Source organism: Amblyraja radiata, chromosome 14 (assembly GCF_010909765.2).
Source record: "Amblyraja radiata isolate CabotCenter1 chromosome 14, sAmbRad1.1.pri, whole genome shotgun sequence".
Classification (NCBI taxonomy): domain Eukaryota; kingdom Metazoa; phylum Chordata; class Chondrichthyes; order Rajiformes; family Rajidae; genus Amblyraja; species Amblyraja radiata.
Window position 1 is genome coordinate 17,509,034 of NC_045969.1, and position 26,433 is coordinate 17,535,466.

Here is a 26,433-nt window from a genome sequence, read left to right on the forward strand (position 1 = left end):
CAGGCTCGAAGGGCCGAATGGCCTACCCCTGCACCTAATTTCTATGTTTCTATATTGTGTTGTATTGCTACGTGTGACTTGGAGGGGAATCATGTGGTGGTGTTTCTATGTATCTGCTGCCCATATTCTTTTTGATAGTTGAGCTCAGAGGTTTAGGAGGTGCTGGGTGAGTAACTGCAGTGTATTTTTCCAATGGTACACATTGAAACCCATTGTACTGATGGCAGGAATGTTTAGGGCAGTTGATGGGGTGCCGATCATTGGTGCCAATGAGGCCGTCGCTTCATTCTGGATGGTGATGAGCTTCTTAACTACTGCTGGAGTTCCACTCATCCAGGCAAGCAGTGAAAATTCCATTATGACCCAGACTTGTATCTTGCAGTTGCTGAAAAGGTTTACAGGTAAAAATGAATAATTACAAATTCTGAATAATGAAAGGTCCAGTGGCTGTGGAGAGGATGTTTCCAGGAGTGAGAGACTCTCGGACCAGAAAGCAGTTTTGGAATAAACGGATGTACCTTTAGAATGGAGATGAGGAGGAATCTCTTTAACCAGAGGGTGGTAAATCTGTGGAATTCATTGCCACGGACCGCTGTGGAGGACAAGTCATTGGGTATTTTTTAAATTGATAAGTTTTAAAATTTTGAGATTGGTAAGTTCTTGATTAGTAAAGGTGTCAAAGGTTATGGTGTGAAGATACGAGAAAGGGGTTGAGAGTGAAAAATAGATCAACCATGATGGAATGGCAGAGCAGACTCGATGGGCTTACAGACCTAATTCTGCAACTATGTCTTATGGTATCGATATCCAGTCACTTGTTGCCATAATATTAATGTATGGTTGGTACGACTGAAGTTTTGGTCAAGTTAACCTCGTTATTGAAGAGGACCCGTTGCTGATAGTGGTATTGTTATCCAAGGTAGGTGGTTAGTCTTTGCCTTGTTGGAGATGGCCATTGCCTGGCACTTTTGTGGTACAAACATTATTTGCTACTGTTCATCAATAGGGTGATGGCGGACGGAAAATCTCCTTAGGCCTAGTTTCCACCTGTGTCCTGCTCTGCCTAATGGAAAGCCCAAAACTTGACTGATCTGTGGTAATAATGCAGTATACTGGCCACTTTGAACATGATGCCACCCAACAGACTTTTATCAAAATCATGATCACCTAATGTGCTAATTTGTTGGTACATTTCCAAATTATTTCTCCAAGTCCTCTGTGTACATAAACTCCAGTGGTCATGACCTCCGGAGATTATCCACACAAGCAATTACGACACAAGGCCCTCATATTGTGCTGGCATCATCCACTGAGGCAAGGACAGCTGACTATCATGGATTGCTACCAGAAATCCAATACTCCTACCTAATAGTTTTTTCTTCCTTTATATCTCCCCTCTCTCCCTTTATTGTTAATGTCCCCCCACACACACACACCAGTCTACTTTATGGGAGGTGGGTTGGAGGTGCAGAAAAGTAGTATGTAGGAAGGAAATGCAAATGCTGGTTTAAACCGAAGATAGACACAAAATGCTGGAGTAACTCAGCGGGACAGGCAGCATCTCTGAGTGGCGTTTCAGGTCGGGACCCATCTTCAGACTCAGAAAAGTAGAATCGGTCTCTTATTAGCTCTCGGAGAATTCACCCCTTTTCAGTGCCTTTTGCCCAGACATTCTGTCCAATTTGACTCAAAATGTGAAGATCAAAAATTGCACTAGCTTAATTTTCAAATTAATTAATTAATACTTGAATAAGCAGCAGGAGAGAAGATCGCCCCTTTATTCCCTTGACCAAAGCCTACAATGCCTCCTACCCTTACATTTTCTCCTCGATCAGATGGTGGTGCTCAGTGTGTGTCTCCATTTGGCACAGTTAGATGTTCTTCACCCAAATGCAAGACTAATGCAAGCTCAATGGCTAATGAGGGACACTCAAAAATGAAGGCATTGTCTCAACATGTCAGCCACTGCAGATGGACATTGATATCCACAACTGAGGAGACACCAGAAGTCTGTTTTTTTCCCCTCCCCTTTAGAGATACTAGTGAATATAAAGAGATGGTTTTTATGCCGGCATCTTGTTGTTGTGCAGTGTATATGTGTGTATTTTGTTGTCTGACTGATGTGGTGGTAAAAAGCATCACCATAAACCATTATTTCATTGTTTTTATTTTACTACATACGAAATTCACTTAAATCAACAGTTCTTTTTAACTGTGACAGTACAGTATTCGCACTAAGTTATTTAAAAATTTTAAGTAAAAATGAATAAACTTAATGGCTTCTACATTGTGTAGAACTGTCCGCACTAAATTCAAATAAAGCAGTTTTTTGACACCTATACAAAATTAAGGCAGAAAACTATGCATATTTTGATAAAAACTGAACCAAGATTGTCTTAAAAATATTGAGGTGAAGACAAGGCTGTAATAATAGAACTCTCACAATCTTCTATCACGAAAAATCTCTTGCAGTTTCAACACAAATTCAGTGATTAACATAAAAATAACAAGGTGCATCTTACAAAATACAGACAGTGACAAATCGCTGTGCAAGGCCACACACATTGGTTGACTGTCTAATTTTGTGTTGCAACATCACCAGTGATTCTCTGCACTGGATCTACTTTTTACGTAACATTTCAAAGTTCCAGGCTTTGTTCACATTTTGTGTGCATTACACCGACTGAGTAAAATAAGCTCAGCTCCAGTCATTTAAAAAAAAAACTTCTTACAAACCCTCAAAAGATAAAGCTGAAGTGCACACACAAAGCCAGGTTAAAAATAATAAAGACAATTAATAAGATGTGATTACTGTGCTGATAAGAGATGGATAAAAACGGGTGGTTTGGGCAACACCAGAGGAAAGGTCATGTGATTATTGTAAAATACCATTCCTGCGAACAGATTTTAAAAAGTACTTTTTACATAAAATATTTTGTTGTGTTGGCAATTACACTCTCAGTAAAGAATGCAGTATGCAGAAAATCCTGGTAGTACTGGACAGCAACGGAGAGGTGCCAGGGGAGGTCTTTGTGAAATTACTGCCTCTTCTGTGAACAGATTCAAAATGTACTATGTTAAAAATATAATCATAAAATATGTGGTGTGCTGGCAATTACACCCTACTAAAAGAATGCAGTTTGCACTGTCGTATTGTAGAGCAAATACTAATTGAGACCATTATTTCACAGAAATAAATCAATATGAAAGATCTATCACTCCTTACTGCAAGCTTTGTAAAACACTAGAACAAAGAAGCCTCCCTAGTAGCGGCAGTAGTGTCTTTCTATGGAATTTCATTAGGGATTCCAATTTTCCAGCAGTACGTACCTTTTATCAAGCAGGGACTCTGCAATCACTCTCTAGTTCCTCTTTAAAATATCCTCAGTCTCACTGGTTGAATTTTCTTGAAAAGCTATAAGTTGTTGGTGACATTTTGATTTGCTCCTTTTTTCATTGATTTCAACTTGACCTCAATAGCTGAGAGGTTATTGAGGACCAGACAAAACCACTGTCTCAGTTATGGTTACCACACGTGGTTTTATTTGGGATAGTTTTTTTGAGTGCATTGTCTAGCAATTTTAAATATGTAAACTAGTCATGCTTTAAAGAAAACACTTCACATTTGCTTTTATCATTTTGATAAGCTTGATGAATTTTCATCGCTATAAAATAAAGTTCTGAGTTGAAGCAGTATATCTACCCCAAACTGATTTTTAATTAACATTGGTATCATATCTGATCTTAGGACACTTAAAACTATTCAAATGTTAAAACAGATTTTCTTTCTCACCATGGCAGTCTTGGAGGGAAAATTAAAATCACTTTTGTGCCTTCAAACAATCACCGCCTGGTGCTCTTCAGCATTCACCATTCTGTGAATGCTGAAGAGCACCAAGTTCCAGTTGACGAGACTAATAAATTTATAAGAACAAAGGTTAAATAGGGTTTGGAATTATTAAAGCCATTAGAATAGAGTATATGAATGGAACTAAAATAAAGGGATGCTGTGATATACATTTTTTCGATGGAGAAATATCCTCAATTCAACGTTTTCAAAATATCCTAATTTGATAATTATAACTTTTGTCTTTTACTTCATGAATCTAGAGTCCTATATTAAACCACTATATCAACCTACTCTGGTATAGATCATTCACCACATAAGTCTAAATATATTCTTGTTCAAAGTAAGTTTGAAAGTTTTTCCTGACCATATGGAAATGGTGTTTATCAAAAGTACTACAAAACGGAGTAGGCCATTAATATAACAGGGAGTTTACCTTTCGGAAATTCTGGAAATCTAAAGTTGAATACTTTCAGCCACGATCACATTGAATGGCAGTGCTGGCTCGAAGGGCTGAATGGCCTACTCCTGCACCTATTGTCTATCATTCATAGTTCCCAAATGTCCCATAAAAGAGTAGAAATATCCAAGTAGAGATAAAAGTGATAAAACAATTTTGGCCATTTAGGGTCACGACCCTGCTCTTTCCCCCCAGTTCCAAAATATTTTCCTTTTTCAAGTTCTGTCCTACTTCTTTTCGAAAGAATTAATTAAACCCTGCTTCCACCACCCTTTCAGACAAAATATGCAATTGTGGATGTCCTGGAAGTTTCAACAAATCTCAACAGATCAGAATTGTCCAGGCTCACAATAGCGCCATCTGCAGGACACATTTCATTACTGTACCATCAGTGAAATTTAAAGATGGAATTTTCAATACAATTACATATATACAATTTCCGTTAAAAGGTGCAGTTTCAGGGTTCTGATGTCTCAGATGATACCTTTAGTTTCCTTGGCTCAGTTTGGATACCCAGTGAGGAAGACCTCCGCTTACACTAGCAATAGAATATTATTTTGTTCTTCAATCCTTGAAAGAACCTTATTGTTTCTTTCAAAACTTATATAAAAAAGGCAAAAATCCCCCTATCAGAAATCTTTCCCTTTCCGGTGGTCACTGAACAGAAAGTTACCTTTCAGATCAAGGACACTTACACCCCATTAACTTTAGATTAAATGAAGGAGACATTATGCTGCATCAGAACACCATAATGTTTTGGATCTTTCTCTCCCACTGACTCGATTTATTCCTCCTTATCTTTTCCTCTCCGATTCTTATTCAGTCCTCGGAGGAGGCAAAAACAGACCCCCTCTCTACAATGTAAATCGCCCCTGTTTTCTTACTTTTCCAGTTAAACCTGAAACATTAACTGCTTCTCTCTTTATTACTGTTGCCTGACATGGTCCAGCATTTCTTATTTTATTACAATGATTGCATCCATTTATTGTGATGGTGGTCTAAATTTTCAATCTAGCTCCATTCACTGGGCTAGCATGGACATCACTATAATCCATCTTACCTCTGTGGTAACTTCTTGGTTTGAACGTGGACAACGTTTGATGAATTCTTGAAAATGAACAGTTAAATTTCAATAAAATTCAGATATTGAAGAAATAATATTTAAGTTCTGTTTTAAAGCAAATGGCCTCAATCCAGGACAAGTTTACAGCGTGGAATGAATTTAAGCCATTCTAACAGAGCATTAGAAAGATTCAACCAGTTAAATAATGCTGTTGGGACTGAGGGTTCCAATCATTTTCTATCAATTACCCATCTGGTAATTTGTGGAGATATATTTCTATCACATATCAAATCATCAAAAAAAATCTTCCATTCTATGTATACATTCTAAATTCTACCAAAATATACACATAATATACCGACTAAATGTGTAAAGCAACAAAAAGTACATCCTTGTAGAGATTTGATTCATACTGGGGGAGGAGGTTAAATGCCATGTTAAGATGGGGAAAAAAACCCCAATTTGGAATAAGTCACCAGCAGGTCAACAAAATGGGGGTCCAGTGCCAAATGGAAACAGTCCTAACTCTTATCAAATTGCAAATGGTAGGAGTGCAAAATAAATGTCCTTTCTCATGTTTCTTTGCCAAGGTGGTTAGATATAATTACACATAATTCAATGTCCTTTGGATTAAATCATATTACTTACTAATTCCAATTTACCAGATATTGGTAAAGATACTATACTTTAAAGATCATTTACTTTAATTACAAACCCAGCCTTGAGGACAGAGAGAGAGATTAGCTGACTGGGGTAGATCATTAGAGGGAAGGTTTGAGCTGGAGAAACCATGAGCAAAATGATTAATGGTAAATCAGTAGATTGTATGGCAACTTCTCTCACGATAAAATCTTACTCAATTGACAATTTTCTTCAGAAAATTGGGCATACTGATCTCCACTTTGTCTTGCTATTGCGTAAAACTTTATGCAAGGGGCTGAGTGTCTGAAAGTTCACCTATGTTTCAACCTAAAGTTTATGGGTATTCTCATCAATTCTTGGTGTACAATTTTCTTTTGAAATTAATTAAATTGAATTAAAAAGTACAGCATGGAAACAGGCCCCTTGGTCCACCAGGTCCATTCCAACCATTGTTCACAACTAGTTTTATGTTATCCTACATTCACATCCTTTGAATAAACAATAGTGGCAATTTACAGAGGCCAATTGAGTTACAAATCTGCACGGCTTTGGGATGTGTGAGGAAATCGGAGGACACCCATATAGTCACGAGGAGATCATGCAAACGCTACTTGACCCATGGACAGGATCAAAACTGTGCCTCTGACAATCTGAGGCAGCAGTTCTACCAGCTGCACCACCGTGCCGCCAAGGGTATACTAGATTCTCAGGCATGCAAGGGATAGAGGTGTTAGCAAATGTCCTTGTAATATATATTATTATATTGCAAGTATATTACCCTTATATATTATTAATGCAAGTCAATTACTTGAATAGGTTACAAGAAGAAATGTGGAACTTGTTTCAGCGCAATATCTCCATCTTTCTCTCAAGGCACAAATAAATTAGGTGACTGCAATCAATCCAGTTGAGAGTTAAATCAAAATTGTTGAACGAATTGCATTAAAATTGTGACATTAAAACTAATCGTAGCGTATCATTAAATACAAAGGCACTGCAGTTTCATGGGGTTTTTTGGTTTAATTTCAAAGGGATGCTGATGAATAGAAAGCCAATTGTACAATGCTATACTTTTCCAGGACATTTAATATCAAATAGGAAAATGACCATTTAAACCCTTAAAAAAAGACTTTATTAAGGATTACATCACTAGGTTAGTTTCTTCATATAACCAAACTCAAACCAGGATATATATCTACCTTTAAACCAAAGATGCTGCGTGATATAGATGCAAGGGAATCAAGCCAGAGTTTGACCTACGGTACTAATTCGCTTCGCACAGTTAACACTAATCTCAATACTCAATTAAAGCATCATGTGCCCTTGGATTTAGCATTTGTCTATCATATTGAGATCTGAAAGAGGGATACTCAAGTGAAGATGTTACAATGGTTTGTCTTCAGTTTGAAATGAGGCAAACTAAATCTGAGTGGACTAACCAGAATTAAAATAATTTGTCTTTTTGCGTCATGCATGATCTAACCCTTTGGTATTAGATGACATTAAATACCAAGCCAGTATGAATCGACGTCTACGTTACAGGTACGTGCAATAGAACAGAAATATTTAAGGATCCTTGTTCCATCCATTGGAGGTAATAGGCAAGAGTTTCTCAGCAGTCACCAACGGTAGCAATGCCTACCTATTAGCTTTGGACAATCGTTTCTTTCACTGTGGAAATGGTCATCTGAAATCACTTCCTTCTCCCCACCAAAGTACCCTCTGCATGATGACCTCATTCCATGGTTCATTCAGCATCTGATGTTGCTGGTATCTGTGATACGCTATTTGGTACCTGGTATACTTGCTCCTCTGCAGACACTGGGATTATCTTTCCTTTTGGTGTATCATATCCTGTCTGCCCAGAAGGAGTTCCTTCAGTCCGGGGTAAAGAGGGGTTTATATTACCCGCCAATGAAGGCCCTGTGCTTGACGATGATTTGAAGGTGGAGGCAGCCACAGACCCCAAGGTTCCTGTTGGGTGAGTGGAGATTTCCATAATGATTGGAGTGGCATACTCTGGGCTTGAAGCTGGCAAAGGTTCTGCATAGGCATGATAGATCTCTGGCACAGGTGCATCGTAGTGCCCATTGCCATCTGGGTCACTGTATCCTGCGTCAGAGTCTTCCTCTGGCTTGAAAGTGGACTTCTGTCGTAATGTTCCCGTAACTCCTGCCACAAGTGGCTGGGCATATTCTGAAAAAAAGTACACATGAAAATGCACTCTTATCACCATGAACAATGTAAAGGCTTGGTGACCTCATTACTCCTGTCCAATAAATAATAGTATGATACATGCGGTTATTATTCTCAGCCTTCCCCTTGTCATGCGTGGTATGGCTAGAAAATTAGCAAGTGTTACAGCAGACCAGTGATCAAATAAACCTCCATTTCCATTCCAGCTGAAACGTAATTCTCCCATTCATTTGTGGAATATTGTTAATCAAGTCAGTCTGAGGTGAGAATGCAGGGCAGCAACATGATTCTTGCTCATTGTTTCTACATTATTAGCTGCAGAGTCAAAGTCTGCTGACCAACTGTAGACCCAAACATAGGTGTATGGAGTAGATTGGAGGACAAATATTAACACGAAGAGCATAATCTAATGAAGAGCTCTCATTTTTTTGAAAGGACTCGGATTTAAGGATCCTAGGATAAGACCAACATAAAGCAAAATAAATTTCTGTTGGAGAAAAAAAAGCTTAAGGACAGTGTTGTGAACTCTGGCACAACCAATTTAGTCAAGCTTGGGAATAAGGCAGGCTTAAAAGAAAGTGCTTAGTCCTATAGATCTAATTTCAAAGAGGACTGAGTTTGTTCTCTTGCCTACACCATGAATCAGTTTTCAGCAAGCAATTGCAGACTGTTACTTAATTTTATTTTTATAATCTGCATCTTTACCATAGCTGATATATAAATTTAAATAAAGTGTCAGCAATATTTACTGCACATTTATTTGAAGTTCAGTCGTGGTTAAAGAGCAAAATGCCACATGCAAATGCCTCTATTTGTTTGGGATAGAAACAGTTGGAAGGTTGTTTGGCCAAATGCCATGCAGCTGAGGTAATGTTAAAGCTAAATTCCTCTTCCAGAAATCTTGCGCATTGTTCAATGAGAATAACTATTCTTCCTATTTATACATTTCAAAATTTACTAAGGTTGTTAGTAGGCTGGTTATCAAATAAACGTTGATGTGCAGCCATGCTAATAGCTTGATAAAACTATTAGGATTTAAGGAGCATCTTGAAAAAGAGCATTAAAGAGAGATAATTAAGATGGGGTAGCACATTTAGAGTGTAATGCTTGACAGCTGAAGGTGAAGCAATTAAATCTGGCAATGATCAATAGACCAGAATTTGAGAAGGGCAGACATATGGGGATTCAAAAAATCACTAAGATTAGAAGGAATGAGGCCAAAGAGAGATTAGAAAATACAGATAAGATTTTTTTTAATTTTTTTTTTAATTGATTTTTCAACTGAGAGGTGGATAAGTGGGCCTTGATATGCGTTAAGACATGTATCAGAGTTTTAGATTACTACCACTTTATTTCTAGGAGAGGCCAAGAAATTTGGAATGATTTCCACTGGTCAATGTGGGCAAGTTGGGCTGAAAAGCCTGTTTCTATGATTAAGAGCAAATATAGATTTTCAGTAATGAATATTCTGACAGGAAAGGAGATTGCACTTGTTATCCTGTCTATCGATTCATTAATGTTCTGCTGTGGTGAGCAGCTTCATGACATTGCGCCTTTAGTAACTGCTTAATCTTTCTGGAATACCTGCAGTTTCTGCTTGGATCAATGTGCTGCCATTTCGGGCTCTCAGCCGGTTCATCTCACTGCTGGTGTAGCGCACGGAGGTGTCATCAGGCTCAGCATTTTTCGCAGGCAAAAACTGCTTCATTCCCTTCCACCAGCCTGTACCATAATTCCCAGTTAGTAACATTGAGACATATTGTACTGTTGGGCAGAAGAGCGAAACTGACTTTTGTTTTGCTCTCCAAATAACATCAGCGACTGTGATAGTTATCAGGAGAATTGTATTTAGCAATTTAGCATTTAGCAATAAGCAGATATGATGCAAATAGAATCACTCTGCAATCACACCAAATCCAATGGACAATTTCTGTCCAATGAGCAATTTAGTAAACCTTATATTTGTTTGTAGCATTTTCCTAAGTGGACATGATTTATTTAAAATGCCACTTTCTGAGCTATGTTAGAACCTTAGAATGATTCTAATGAAAGTAGAACCCCCAGGTAGTTTGCTCATACCAGCACTGTTATAGATTTATTCAGTTAATCTCGCTCTTCTACACTTTACCCATGGCAATCAATCATTTCTCTTCAGATATTTTATCAAATTCCCTTTCAGTGTGAAACCTGCTTAATGTTGTGTATTTGTACCATTGTAGTTCAGGATCATAAAAATTGGGGGAAACTGGATAAAAATGTTAACTGAAGTGCCAGAGGAGGTAGTTGAGGCACCAACTATAACAACATCCAAAAGACATTTGGATAGGTACATGGATAGGAAAGTTTTAGAGGGATTATATGGGCCAAATACTGGGACTAGCGTAATTTGGGCATCTTGGTTGGTGTTGGCACGTTCAGCCAAAGGGCCTGTTTCCATGCTGTATGATTCTATGAGAAGACTATCTTTCTGTAAAGTGGGCTGGATCACTCAAGACCATCGTCTCTACTTGTTTTAAAAATATATATATATTTTTGGTTACACCAAAGATGGTTTTGTACACTACCGCACATATGTACATACAGAATCATCAATGCTGATTATGCCATCATTAACTACTAACATGCCTGCCTCATGTTAAACCAATTGTTCTCTTTATTCATGCTAGTTTCCTCGCACCCATTATACTTAAAGCCAATAGATTTAAACTTTTGTGCTTTATAATGTTACATTTGTCCGATACTAACTTGTTTTTTCACTGACCTAAATTGTAAACTCTTTCATCCATCATAATTTTCTTTTCATTTTAGAATTCCTATTGTGGGGATCTTAAAACATGAACAAAGGCACCAGGGAATAGTTCAAGTATATTATTCCCATTTAAATATTTGACTGTATAGAATAAGGACAGTTAGGAGCATGTTTGTATTGAGAAAGAACTCTGTCAATTTGAAACATGAAACTTAAAACACTGGATAATAGTTTCATTTATTATATTTATTAAATGCATAATTATTCTTTTCATTCCCTTTGGACCCGTTTCAAAATGCAAGCCATCATTTAGATATACCACATTTCGTGCTGCCACCCGATTGATACGTCCTAATGTAATTCCCCTGTTTGTGCTTACATTGTGCTTGATCCTCTCCTCCCGTTTCAGACATTTAAGTAAAAAGTAGCCGTATAACTCGCGTGGAAATTTTACAGGCAGGAATTATGAATTTCACTTAAGAAATCATGGGAAACACTAGAAATTTACAATTTTAGTCTGAAAATATTCCTTATTGCCACAACAATTTGTATTTTGTACGTTAGCACTGCCGATTGGAATGTTCACTGAAGTCCCACTGCAGCACTCAACGTACAAATTGCATTGATACACCAGTGCAATATCATCTGTGGTTTGGAAGCAATGCTCACAGTGATGAAGGTGTCTTATTCAAAGTCATTACGTACCTGTTCGATTCCAATAGATAAGGCTGTATGGTGCTTCAACAGTTTTCTTTCTGCAATGGAAGCAAGAATTATCAGCTGAACAGTTGGAATAACACATTCATGGATATTGCACATTCTACATCAGACAGGAAATGTGTGTACACTACCCAGCAATAAACAGTTTGTACATCTAGATGCGACTGGAGAGATTATATAAACAACAAATTATGACTGCAAAGTTATAATCAATTTTCCAGACTTTTATAACGTGCACTTCTCGAGAATAGCTTCAACTTATAACATACAAATAGGCTATTTAATTAAAAATATTGCATCTTACTATTCAATTGCTGGGGCCAAAGGAATAATATTCTGATATTTTTAACAAGGCTATTCTTTTTTTTTTTTTTTTTTTTAAAGTATATAAACTTTATTTATATGATTGCAATGCTTTGGCGATCTGCATGCTCACCTGTTTCTCCAATGCCAGCCACATACAAGAACCAGTATAAAAGCAGTAAGCACCATGACTAATACAGGCACCAGGACAGCCGCCAACGCCACATCTGAAACCCATTGAAAACAGCTGCGTTTCAGCCATGGCCAAGTACAGACTAATTTTTTTTCAAAGAATATAGAGCAGCAATCTCATATTTCTGTGCTTAAATCTGAAATGCAAAACCTAACAGTTTGTATTTAAAATTTCAGTTGAAGTACCAGGTAAACTAATAACATTTGGATTGACAATTTTTTTAAATTGCATATTACAATGGAAAGTTCAATATTATTAGTTGTACTTACACAGGTATTGTAGATATTCAAATAGTCTAGGATAATATTTTACACAGTTGAACTGGATAGGCATGGTCAATGTACAGTACTCTCCATAATGTTTGGGACAAAGACCCATCATTTATTTATTTGCCTCTGTACGCCACAATTTGAGATTTGTAATAGAAAAAAATCACATGTGGTTAACGTGCACATTGTCAGATTTTAATAAAGGCCATTTTTATACATTTTGGTTTCACCATGTTGATATTACAGCAGTGTTTATACATAGTCACTCCATTTCAGGGTACCATTATGTTTGGGACACACCAACATCATGTAAATGAAAGTAGTCATATTTAGTATTTTGTTGCATATCCTTTGCATGCAATGACTGCTGAAGTCTGCGATTATGGACATCACCAATTGCTGGGCGTCTTCTCCTGAAGAGTGTTTCTGATCTGTCCGGCAGGTGTTTGGGGATTTTTCTTTATTATAGAGAGAATTCTTCTGTCATTAGCTGTGGAGATCTACCTTAGCCTGCCAGTCCCTTTGCGATTAGTAAGCTCACCATTGCTCTCTTTCTTTTTAATGATGTTCCAAACAGTTGATATCGGTAAGCCTAAAATTTGGCTGATGTCTCTAACAGTTTTATTCTTGGTTCTCAGTCTCACAATGGCTTCTTTGACTTTCATTGGCACAACTTTGGTCCTCATGTTGATAAACAACAATAAAAGTTTCCAACGGTGATGGAAATACTAGGTGCTGAGAGTTCTCTAATATCTGCATGAAGGAGACAAACACACCCGAGCAATCACAAAACCTGTGAAGCCATGTGTCCCAAACATTATGGTGCCTTGAAATGGGGTGGACTATGTATAAAAACTGCTGTAATTTCTACATGGTGAAACCAAAATGTATAAAAATGCCCTTTATTAATATCTGACAATGTGCACTTCAACCCCATGTGAATTTTTTCTATTACAAATCTCAAATTGTGGTGTACAGAGGCAAATGGTTAAAAATAGCATAACTAATACCCACTCTTTGTGCTGTATACTAATGGTCCACAACTGGGAGATATGGCGTGCTATGCCAAATAGAATCAGAGCTAATGCAAGGAGCTCTAAAGGACAAAGAAAGACCTAATCAAGAAAAGGTTTATCTTGAAAATAATTGTATGTTAAAATAAACAATATCCATTAGCTAAATTTGGCATACAATTGCAGAATCATGTGCAGAAGCATTTTAATGTGCATTGCTGCTTCAATAAGATACTTAAAATGGTGTTTAAATAGGATAGTATTTCTAGACATTTACTCGCACCTTAGGGATCAATTTTATTTCTGGTAAAATGAACACCAGTAGTCAGCTCCAATTATTGTGGATTGTTATGCCACACTGTACATTGCCTGAGTATTGAATAACAACCATTTACAAAGTCCTTTGACAAATGCTAAAGTTGCATGCTACCATGTACATTAGTAATTCTCATAGCATTTAATCGTTGATTATGCTAGGAACTTACATCAGGGTAGTTAAAGGAAACATGTAACTATTAATGCTATTATTTTAACGGTTTCATTTTATGAGTAAAATTGATTCCTATCTCACTTTTCTATTATTATTTCCAACTAGATGTATTGGAGCTAAACCTGAATGAGTGTCGTCATTCTCATTTTAATTTCAACGTTTCAATTAGTAAACAATATCATGGGTGGCTTTGGATTACCTTTGGATATGTTGGGAGTCACTGAATTATTCTTGACATCTGGTGTAAATGTTGTTTTGTCCAACTTTGGAGTGATTTCCGTGGTGAGCAAAGGAGGTCGAGATTGAACTGGAGCTCGAGCTGCAACACATCAGAAATTTGGAGAATTAGCTAGGAAAATTATTTAAACATTGTGTTAATGCTGCTGAAAATACCAGTTCTCTTTCCTGGCTCCTGGTAGCAATTCTATGGTTCTGTACCTTCCTAAAGAAACAACTAACTACAAGATCAATTCTTGCATATTGGAAGCAAAATGCCTACTCAAGCTCAAACCATATATACAACAGTGATAGTACTTTCTGCAGTTGTTCACAAGTGTAATCTAATAACAGATGGAGTAAAATGTTTGAGAAAAGATGACCCGAGTGCACCCACTGCAACTACGCTGCACTTGCCAAGGTCAAATCATTGGCAAAAAAATATGTGCTTAAGAGAAAAACAGTATCAACTCAAAATTGGAACAACAACAAAAATGACGCAAGGACCATCTGGTTCTCTGTTGTCCTGCAGGCGAGGAAATATCCCATCCTTACATTATCTGGCCCATCTATGATGCCAGACCTATCCCACTTGGTGACATAGTTCTAATCACAAACTCACATGCCAGACAATCATAATTCAGTGAGATGATCCACCCATTCGAGATGGTGGCATGCTGCTGTTCAGACAGAATAGAATAACCCTCTGTGGCCTCAATGTTGACTCCAGAACCCATGAACTCATACCAAGCGGACAAACGTGGGCAAAGAATCCTCCCGATTACCATCAGCAATGCTCCCTCGGCCGATGAATTAGTGCTCAATCATGTTGACCAAAACTTGGAAGATGCACTTAAAGTAGCAAGGGCACAGAATGTACATTCTGTGTACATATAATGCATATCAAGTAAAAGACTTGGTTGCATCAACATCGAATAAGTTAGTCAAGTCCTGATGACAAAGCTGTCAGACTGGCTCTGCAGCAGACAGCAAGTAAATCATCACTTGGGACAAGACTATTTTACCTTGCTCTAACCATTCTATCAATGGTTGACATACAAGGTAGCATTGGTAGAATTGACCACCATATTCCTCATAGATACCAGGTCTCAGTTTCATGCAAAGCACATACTCCATACTATTGTGTAGCACTGCAACCATGCTAAATGAAATAAAGTCAAAAAAAGGTCTGGCAGCTCAAAGAAGAATCCATGAGTTGCTGTGGACCATCAGCCACAACAGAAATTTATTTCACTACCACAATTGACAACATCCTCACTCTACCAGCACCGACCATCCAGAGGCCAGAGTTCAAATCCCACCATGGCAAACATAAAATTAAAAATTTGTTAATCATCTGGAATCCTGGGAAGAAACGACAATGGTGACACAAAAAAGCACCTGGGTCTGCAGAGTGTCTTCACACTGCAGAATCGGATGATCCAATCATCAAACAATCCGATCTATCGTGATTCTTAACTTCCACTCAGTTATTCCATTACTGCCACATTCAAACAGAACAATAAGACCATCTGGCACTGACGTGGGCTCACTCCTGGTTCAGCGAGGCATGCAGAAGTGAGTAGTATCAGGAATACCGTAATAAATACGAGTTATCAGCCAGATGAAGCTGCAATATGGGGCTACTTGGATACTACACAGCAAAATCAGCAAGCAATGGACATTCGCCAGAAAAGGACCCAAGTTGGATATATAAAGTTGTCAATTGTGTGTAATTTGAGGTCATCAGGTATTTTGATGGAGACTTACCCAAAGACGGCTGAAATGGCTGACAACCCAATAACTCTACTTTCAGTGCTGCCTTCTGATGCCACTGCACTGGGTTGATCTGGATGTAACGGGCCATAATAGGTGGGATGAAGTTGTTACGAACTTCTTGGTAATTATTGGCATTTCCTTGGAAAATCTTAAGAAATGTTTAAAAAAAAGTAAATGAGACACATTTTCTTTCTGACGGTGCATTTGTTTCTTTAAATTATTTTATTTCATTTTTTCCCCCCTCTATGGGTATTTTTTCTTTATGATAGTCACCATATTCAAGCTAAGATGGGAAGAGGTGCATCAGAGAAGACCCCTCAGTCATTCCACAACTATCATGAATTGATTAATGCTGAGAACATTTCTTTATTGCTCCCTATGGAAACTTCTGCTCAACATCTCAAATGAAACAAGTAATAGGTGTGAGCTTGTTCAATATAACTGCAAATGCTGTCCAGAGATGCGAATTTCAATAACAAGTCAATTTGATGTGAAAAGTGTGAATGCTGTGACTGTAGGAGCCATTCTCGCTTAGGCTAGTTACTGTTAGCATATTTTATTATTTTGTCTAGATATTTCTTGCAGAATTATTTTGCACGCTTGAGGTGGGCTTTTGATACGTAGATGGGCGTGACATACATCGGATTAGGCTGGCGAAACCACAGTGAGTGGTCAGATCGACTGGAGCTGGCACGGGAGAAAGAATACAGTTTTTTACCAGTTCATAAAGTAAGAACAGATAGCTGCAATTTGTTTAAAGAGGATCTGGTATGTTCACTTCTTTGTCTACTTCAATAAAAATCAATTAAACTGGAAAGAACGACTGGAGGATTAATTTTTGTTATCGACTGCATAAATTCCACTCCTCCCTACCTGTGTAGTAACGGCAATAATAAGTTGGACATTAGAAAAGTTTTAAATTGCCATTACAGTGACTCTTTGTGCCTAATCTCAGGGCATGAGACAGTGAGCGAGTCTGTAGAGTTAACAGGTATAATGTTGGCTCCGTGGAACTGTCCTTGCTCCAAGCCTACTCTGGCAACTCTCCTCTCTTCTTTTCCTGCATTAGTATTGCTTCCTGCACTTGTGCTGAACTTGTCAATTTTATCACCAACTTCCACCCCTCAAATCCAACTGGGCTATTTCTGACACCTCTTCTTTAATGGATCTCTTCGTCGCCATCCCGTGAGATAAACATTCTTCCGTTAAGCTTATGACAATTATTTTAGCTTGTCTACACATTCCCAGTTTGAAGAAGGCTTCCAAACTGAAACATAATTTATCCATGTTCTCCAGAGATGCAGCCTGACCCACTGAGTTACTCCGGCACTTTGTGTCCTTTTTTACACCTTCTCCCAGCTTGTCTCCTGTAAGAGCACCATTCCCTTCTCTCAGTTTCTCCACCACATCTTTTCTTGAGATGAGGTTTTCTACTCTAGGACTTCTGATATTTCCTTTGCAGGAATTAGGTTTACAATTTACAGTAGTTGATGAACATTTCTTCTGCTTCCTGCAGGTCTACTCTCAAAGCCCTACTCCTCATAGAACCATTAAGAGTTCTCATGGTCCTCATCTTTCACTGCACTGCCCCCTACAATATATTTATTTGCAATATCTACCTATTCCTATGGAATCCAACCACCAGCCACATCTTCTTCCCCCCTGCCCCCATTTTCAATTCTCACAGGGACCACACTCTCCGTGACTTCCCTGGTCTGATCACAACTCCTCACCCATTCACCCCCCCCCCGACAGATTATACCACCGTAGGAGGTAAATCAACTGTCCCTACACCTCCTCCCTCACCAGTATCTTGGGACCAAAAAACGTCCTTCCAGGTGAGGCAGAGATTTACATGTACCTCCTCCAACCTGGAATATTGCATTCAGTGCTGGTGAGGTGCTTATTCTATATTTGTAACAGCAAGCATAGAACAAAGAATCTGTGCACTGTCCGCAATGGCAGTCTTCAGCTTCTGCTGTTATGCCATTTCAACTCCTCTTCCCATTCTTACACCAACCCGTCTGTCCTCAACCTGTTCCACTGATGGGGCGAGGCCTAAAGCAAACCTCAACAACATGTGATATTGCATTTGGGTGGTCTACATCCCAATGCTATGAATATAACAGTTTTTGATTTACACTTACCCACCACCCCTTTCACATTCCCAATGGTCCACTCAGTGTCTTTCTTTGTTCAAACTCCCGCTCCCCTTGTTTCCTGGATGCAACACTACTGATTCCATTGGCTGATCACCAACATATATTCTCAGTCCTGATGCAGGGTCTTGACCCTATACATTGAACATCCCATTGCTGTCACGTGCTGTTTCATCTATTGAGTTTTCCCAGTATTCTTTTTTTGCACAACCATATCTCATTTGGATAATTGTTGTGTATTTTCCCCATTCATCTCTACTGTGCCATTCCACCTTTTCACAGAATGACCGTTGATCATGTTAATCAGGTAGTGTCCTCTAAGGTTTCGCAAATGCCTCAATCTCGTTCCCCAAGCAAACTCTCAAGGATCCGCAAGCCTCATTACCAGAAATTTCAAACAAACACCAAGACCCTCTCTATTTACTGGGGAGAAGACTTCATCAGATCTTGAAGCTTATGGAAACCCCACCTCACTTACCAGTGTCCTCAAAATAATCCTAGTGAAGAAGGGTCCCAACCCGAAATGTCACCTATCCATGTTCACTGCAGATGCTGCCTGACCCACTCGCAATGCCAGTGATGAAAATGTAATTTATCTCCTTTTTAACATTATGCAGGATTTTACAAAATACTCAAAGCCGTAACCAAGGAAATAAAACATGCACAAGATTCCAAAAGTCTATTTTCTCTCTTACAATTTTACTATCTGAGCATTTGCTAATAAAGTGCTTGTGCAAGAGGAAGAAAACACATAAAGTGATAGCTTACACTACATGGTGTTTATTACTCCTTTTTCATTTATTAATCAATAATGCAAGTAACAATCTGTTTTCAAATTAGCTTTGAGCAGTGAGATGAATAATTGTTGGATAGCACTGATTCATGTGAAAAACAGAAGTATATTGGCTGCTTATTTTTTCCTCCCATTAGAATAATTAGATGGAAAATTCCAGTCAAAATGTCTGGATTTATAAAAAGTAATCTTCTGTTCGCATCAGTGACATTGGGTCTTAAGATTCTGATCCACTGACTTACCAGAGAAAGTTACAAGAACATATCAATATATCATTGATCAATAAACCAAAAATGAAATTCAAATACTCTGAAACACACTTTTTATTCCTGCATAGGTAGACAAAAATGATGGAGAAACTCAGCGGGTGAGGCAGCATCTATGGAGCGAAGGAAATAGGCAACGTTTCGGGGCAAGACCCCTCCTGCATACTCATGTTTAATAAAACTCCTATGTTGACTTTAAAATCTCAAGTATGTTTATACAAAATATGATAACCATTTAGTGAAGTCACTTAAAATCTAATTTCGAAAACTTACAGCAGTTTTTAATTGAACCACCCAATGTATATAGTTCATATTTTAATATTGTTGAGTGAATATTATGAATTAACATTATATGTCATATAGAACAGTGATTTATTGCAATAACAAGAAAAGTTTAAAGAGTCTGACCTTGTCCAGGTCAGTGTTGGCTTCTTTATAAACCTTCCAATCCTCTCCATCTTCACGGGAGAAGATTCGGTAAGCAGAGACATAAAAAGCGTATTCACCCAGGGTAGAACCTGTAGTAATTATACCTGTGAATAGAAACAATATTTTTTAAATAAATAAGCTAACTTTAAATGTTAGATGCTTATGTTAATGAGGCTAGGTTAGAAGTCTATTCCTTGTTCTATTTCATGAATTCACATAACAAATTTAAATCATCAATACATCTGCACCAAAGCACACTGCCATTGTTTTATCCATAATACCCAATTGCCAAGATCACTTTGGGATGTGTCATGGCTTTGAATGGTGAAAAAATACATATTTTTTTTAATTTACACCGTCAGCCATCCAAGCTCTAAAGCTTTGATCTAACTCCTTGCCTAAATGAAATAGTTTGTCTAAATCATTCATCATAATTACAACACCTTGCAGTTTATCTAATGTAATGCTCTGTGAAATTCCTTGGTGTGTTTTCTATAGTGATGGTTTGGATTCAGCTGATAACATTAGCAACAATGTGACCAATTAATAACCCTGGGACAGCTACATAAATCTAATTATGAACATAACAAATTCAAGATACACAGAACTGTTGACAAATGAAGTTCACACATGAGTGACATTAAACCTGTCAGAGAATTGTAAAGGGGCTGTCCCACTTGGGCGACCTAATTGGCGAGTTTAGAAGAGTTTGAAAAAATGTCATGTTGAAGGCCTCCTTCGACTATGTAGAAGACCTTCTTCGACTATGTTGAACACTAGCTTCGATTAGCTACGACTAACTTCGGGAAAATTGGACATTGAATAGTGGAGAGTGAAGACAACCTCCTTCGACCTCCCTTCGACAATGATGAAGACTACCTACGACTACCCTCGATTACCTACGACTAACATGCCGACCAACTACAACCTCCAACGACTAAACCTATGAGTAAAGAAAGAATAGATTTTTTCCATGGCGACCTTACTTTACTCGCGGGCATTTTTTAACATATTGAAAAAAACGCCGCAACCTAGCTGAGACCTCGAGTACGCGGAGACCACTATCGAGCATGAAGGAGAGTTACGAAGACCTGCTATGATCTCGTGTCGACCATGCTGCGAGTATGAGTCGAGGGCAAACTTGCCAGAACTCGAGGATTAGGTCGCCCAAGTTGGACAGGCCCTTTACAGCATGGAAATAGGTGATTTGGTCGCCTAGAGTATGTACCAGTAAGATACAAAAGCGATCCACCCCGTCTGACCAGCTCTCTCCCCAAGACATTGAAAAATATTTTCGCCTTTCAGTTCCCTTTTGAATGCTACCATTAAGTCCATCTCATTACCCTTGGCAGGGCAGACCTTGCCACTCACTATTTTAAACATAAGAACACTAATGTCACTTCTGGTTCTTTTACCAATCATTTTAATTTCATGTTTTCCCCAGACACCAATGTGAATTGTTTCTCAGAGACTACCCTGTCCCTATCCTTCGTGATTTTAAATCCTTCTATCTGGTCTCCTCACACCCTTTTTTCCATGGACAACACATTTAAGTTCCCTAGTCCATCCACATTATGAAATTCCTTTATCTCTGCAATCATACTGATAAATCTCATCTGCACCTTCTCCAAAATGTTCACATTTTCCCTGAAAAATGCACAAATGCATTTTTCTTTATTTGCACAAATGCACCATTGCTTTTTTTCATTCCTATGGGAAAATGTGCCAACAGTTTAATCTTGAATACAAATTTATCATGAATGCACTTGCAATGATAGAAGAAACTGAATCAATCAATGCCTTCAAAAGGCAATTGGCACTTTAGATAGAATAAAATGGAGGGCAATGATGAGAGAGCTCATGGTTGAGAATCTACTTGGAGTTGGCTTACACTTGATAGACTGAATGATCGCCTTCAATGCAATAACAATTCTATAAATGTTACAATGTAACTTAACCAAATCCAGTGTTACTGCATAATACATAACAGGGATTAAAAGTTAAGGGTCAACTAATGAAATGACTGAAAAACATTCGACAATGCCTCCTCTCTCAGACACTGCGTCTGAAACTGAGACCAGGACATCAATTCAATCTCCACTGACAAGACAATTACTGTTAACCTCACCTGTTATTTTCTTTTCCTTCTTCAAGTCTATTTGCAGCCACTGGGCTTCATCAGTGTGAAATGCAGCCCAGGCAGAGCCAGGTTTTTTCAGGCGTGCTCTTTCTGGCCCCCAGGAGTGGAACTGTCCAGAGAGATCGTGCCACTGCAGAACTGAAGATGCATGGATCTGGCCGTCTCTGATGACACCAGACTCCATTCCCAGTGTTCCATAGCAACCTGGAGGCCATACGACAAACACCCAAAATCATTAACTTCCATGCGTGTATAAAATATTAAGACATACAAAATAAGACAAGCATGAAGACAAAAGAAATTGCAGATGCTGGAATACTGAGTAAAACAGAGCTGGAGTAACTCAGTTGATCAGGCTGGAGAACACGTTGGGTTTTAATAATATAGGTTTGTTTGGCAGGTGCCTTATATTGATATAAGAATTACCTATTATTGTAGCTGGGCTAGTAGGCAAACTATTCTCTAACAAGGCAGTTTTTTTTAACTTAGATTAGACTATATCCTGTTTAGAGGTTGAGTAGGAGAAAGTAACTCAATACCAAATAAATCTTCAGTGTCATCCAGTTAAAATCTTCCTCACTTCTGAACAAATTAATCGGTAATTCATCTTTCAAATACCCAATAGATAAAGACCCCTGATAAATGATTAGTTTTATTCAGGTCTACTTTTTGGTAGACCTGAATAAAACTAAGGTCTACTATAGGACCTTTTTGCTCCTATATTCGATTCCTCTTGTTATAAAGAGCCAACATGCTATTCACTTTCTTCACTGCCTGCTGTACCTGCATGCTTACTTTCATAGACTGATGTACAAGGACCCCCAGATCCCATTGTACTTCCCCTTTTCCCAACTTGACGCCATTTAGATAGTAATCTGCCTTCCTGTTTACACCTCATATATATCCGCATTAAACTTCATCTTCCGTGCATCTGCCCACTCCTCCAACCTGTCCAAGTCACCCTGCATTCTCATAGCATCCTCCTCACAGTTCACAATGCCACCCGGCTTTGTGTCATCTGCAAATTTGCTAATGTTACTTTGAATCCCTTCATCAAAATCATTGAGGTATATTGTAAATAGCTGCAGTCCCAGCACTGAGTCTTGCGGTACCCCAATAGTCACTGCCTGTCATTCTGAAAGGGACCCGTTAATCCCTACTCTTTGTTTCCTGTCTGCCAACCACTTCTCTATCCATGTCAGCACTCTACCCCCAATACCATGTTCCCTAATTTTGCCCACTAATCTCCTATGTGGGGCCTTATCAAATGGTTTCTGAAGGCCCAGGTGCACTACATCCACTGGCTCTCCCGTGTCCATTTTCTTAGTTACATCTTCAGAAGATTAGTCAAGCATTCTGACTCGGACCGATCCTGTTACTGCTATCCAAATGTTCGGCTTTCTCATCTTTTATAATCAACTCCAGCATCTTCCCCACCACCGATGTCAGGCTAACTGGTCTATAATTCCCTGTTTTTTCTCTCCCGTCTTTCTTAAAAAGTGAAGGCAGCTAAGTTGGTACACTGCTCCTCCTGCAGGATGTGGGAAGTCACAGAAACTGCTGGTGTCTCTGATGACTACACCTGTTGGACTTGTGTCCAAGTGCAGCTCGTTGAAGACCATGTTAGAGAACTGGAGCTACAGCTGGATGATCTCAGGACCATCCAGCAGAATGAGAGTTTCTTGAACATACAGCGAGGCTTTCATTCAAGATTTTTTGAAGATTTTTGAAGATGTGACCAAAAAGGTTGTTGAGGGTAAAACTGTAGACATTGCACATATGGATTTCAGTAAGAATTTGACACGATTCCACATGGTAGACTGCTCTGGAAAGTTAGTTCGCATTGGATCCAAGGAGAGTTAGACGACTAGATAGAAAATTGGCTTTATGAAAGGAAGGGGGAGGTGATGGTGGAAGGTCTTTTTTCAGTTTGGAGGCCTGCGACTAGTGGTATGATTCAGGTTTCAGTGCTGTAATCTATATCAAAGAATTGGATGAGAATGTATAAGCATGATTAATAAGTTTGTAGTTGGCAGTGAAGTTTGTTAGTATTGTAGAGAGTGAAGACGGTTGTCAAAAAATACTGTAGGATCTGAAATTGGCATCATAGGTAGATAGGGTGGTCAAGAAGGCTTTACAACGATGTTGCCAGGATTTGAGGTCTTGAGCTGTAGGGAAAGGTTAAGCAGGCTGGGAGTTTATTCCTTGGAGGGCAGGAGGATGTGGGGTGATCTTATAGAGGTGTACAAGATCATGAGAGGAATAGATAGGGCAAATGCAGTGTATTTTACCCAGAGTACCGATATCAAGAACCAGAGGACCTAGGTTTAATGTGATGGGGGAAAGATTTAATAGGAACCTGAGAGGCAACTTTCTTTTCTGCACAAAGGGTGGTAGGTATGTGGAACAACTACTGGAAGAGGTAGTATAGGCAGATACTATCACAACATTTAAAAAACATTTGATATATTGGCCAGGATATGTTTAGAAGGATATGGGCCAAATGCAGGCAGGTGGCATTAGCATAGATGGAGCATTTTGGTTGGCATGGGCAAGTTGGGCCGAAGGGTCTGTTTCCACACTGTATGACTATGTACTACAGAATAATGGGTAATGAGTGAACGGATCAGGCAGGACAGTGATGTGAAGTTGTTTATTTGTACACTTATAATAGTTATTTAGGCAACATACTGGAAGCTTGCTATATCCCTTGGAACTGTACCCAGCATGAATCACAGGCAGAAGAAAATGGGAAAAATTACATTCTGTAAAGGTAAGTGTCTGTGTTTTGGAGGGAGGAGCAGATGTAGTATCAAATCAGGAAATAATTGTTTAAAAAAAAAAATAAATGGCACAAAATAACTTGTTTATTGACTTAATTTAAACTGAGTAACTAGATACTTAAGACTACACACAACACGTAAATTAGACGGCTTTATTTATTGAATACTCACCATTTGTCTTGAATGTAAACAGGTGACGTGATAAATGTCCTCTGTAATATTAAGGAGACTGATAAGATTAAATTATACAGCATCATAATGCAGCATTAGTACACGTGTCCATTAAATAGAAAATAAAAGAGATAATATGCAGGCCAAGTAGATGGACATATGTTTTTTTTATGTTATGAGCAAGTATTAACAATATTGAGGACTTTACAGACAATAGTTATTTGTAAGATTAAGAAAGAGTTCAAGAGAGCTAGATAGTGCTCTTAAAGATAGCGGAGTCAGGGGATATGGGGAGAAGGCAGGAACGGGGTACTGATTGGGGATGATCAGCCACGATCACATTGAATGACGGTGCTGGCTCAAAGGGCCGAATGGCCTACTCCGGCACCTATTGAAAAAAATGAAAAAAACGATACCATTGACAGATGTGCTTGCTATCTCGTGAGGTGCAAGAGGAATTGCTAAACTAATGCCAATGACTTAGATAATGGATTAGCGATGGGTGACAGAAATACTACTGACCTTAATAAGGACAACAGAAATGAATGGAAAGCTAAAGGGTACTTCAGGGGAATGCTAGTGAAACTACAGTCGAGAATATTGAGACAATAGAGTTCAAAATAACGTGGGATCTAGACAGTGCAAAGGTAACCTGTTCCTATTAACCAAAGGGTCGATAACCAGAAGACGTACAATGTAACTGGCAAAAAAAGACATGGAAGATCCTTTTCTCTTTTATGCAGTGACTTGGTTCACGCCTAAATTGCACCGATTCATCCATTGCTTTTAAGGGGAATTGGATCAATCATGTAAGAGAAGAAATCTTAGGGCTATGGGGAAACGGTAAGGGTGTAGGACTAGATATATCACTCTTGCAGCAAGCTGGCACAGACTCAAAGGGTTGAAACATATTTTCTATGTTTCTATGAAAAGCTTCCTTCTGAATTATTACCATGCAGCGATTTGACTAATTCTGTGCACCCAATATTTACATGTGGGTGACTTCATGATTAAGAAGTGGGGCGAGATGAAGCATTTAGTGTGGACCAGGACATTCAGCAACCTTAATGTCATGATATGCCTTTCTTTCCAGCAATTTTACTGCCTGTTGCCAAGCCTGACGGAGACACTGAATACTTACATGGCAGGAAAGCAAAGAGACTGCAGATCAACCACAGTTGCCATCCTACAAGTGAGGGTAGCATGGAGGAGGGGGAGGGGGTCACCATTTCAGATCTTTGGATTGGGATCTTGGGTGATGCCTAATTCCAATAAAAGTGTGAATAGTGGAGGTGGGAATAGGTGCCTAATGATGGACAGGAGAAAGCATAAACCTGCTGGGTCAAGGGGAATGGATAGGCTGGTAGCTGTTTAGCTGGTCAGTAAAGAGGGGACATAGATGAGGAATAGGCAGCAAGGAACAAGTGTTTCCATGGAGGCATATAGGAGATTTGAGGACCATACTGAAGGAAATCAGGCAGGTAAAAAAAAAAAAAAAAGGGGCATACTCAAATTCTGGCAGAGCAGATTAAGGATAATCCAACAAGATTTTCTAAGTATATTAAAGGGAAAAGAATATCGAGAGAGAGAAGAGGACCCCTCAGAAACAAAGTAGGCATATGTATGTGGATCCACAGGACAAGGTCTAGTTCCTCAATGAATATTTCTCGCCTGTTTTTACTGCGGAGAAAGATACAAAGAGGGAACTTGGGAAAATTAATGGGGATGTTTTGAGCACAATCTGTAATACAG

The 26,433-nt window shown here is 38.7% G+C and overlaps 1 protein-coding gene across 3 annotated transcripts in view; it reads right to left on the reverse strand.

The window, feature by feature from the left end:
• Positions 1-2,149: 2,149 nt before the first annotated feature.
• dcbld2 (discoidin, CUB and LCCL domain containing 2) overlaps positions 2,150-26,433 on the reverse strand; it is a 79,294-nt gene continuing 55,010 nt past the window's right edge. Inside the window, exons 7-15 of one of the 3 annotated variants that reach the window (XM_033032644.1) lie at positions 24,682-24,722; positions 21,716-21,931; positions 19,567-19,691; positions 15,932-16,088; positions 14,145-14,264; positions 12,114-12,207; positions 11,663-11,712; positions 9,793-9,930; positions 2,150-8,208 (exon numbers count right to left, since the gene is read on the reverse strand). In XM_033032644.1, the coding sequence (XP_032888535.1) occupies positions 7,760-8,208; positions 9,793-9,930; positions 11,663-11,712; positions 12,114-12,207; positions 14,145-14,264; positions 15,932-16,088; positions 19,567-19,691; positions 21,716-21,931; positions 24,682-24,722 (1,390 nt within the window). In that variant the 3' untranslated portion in view covers positions 2,150-7,759. Of the gene's footprint in view, positions 8,209-9,792; positions 9,973-11,662; positions 11,713-12,113; positions 12,208-14,144; positions 14,265-15,931; positions 16,089-19,566; positions 19,692-21,715; positions 21,932-24,681; positions 24,723-26,433 lie in introns of all 3 variants that reach the window. The other 2 variants (XM_033032643.1, XM_033032645.1) reach the window with 2 other exon arrangements.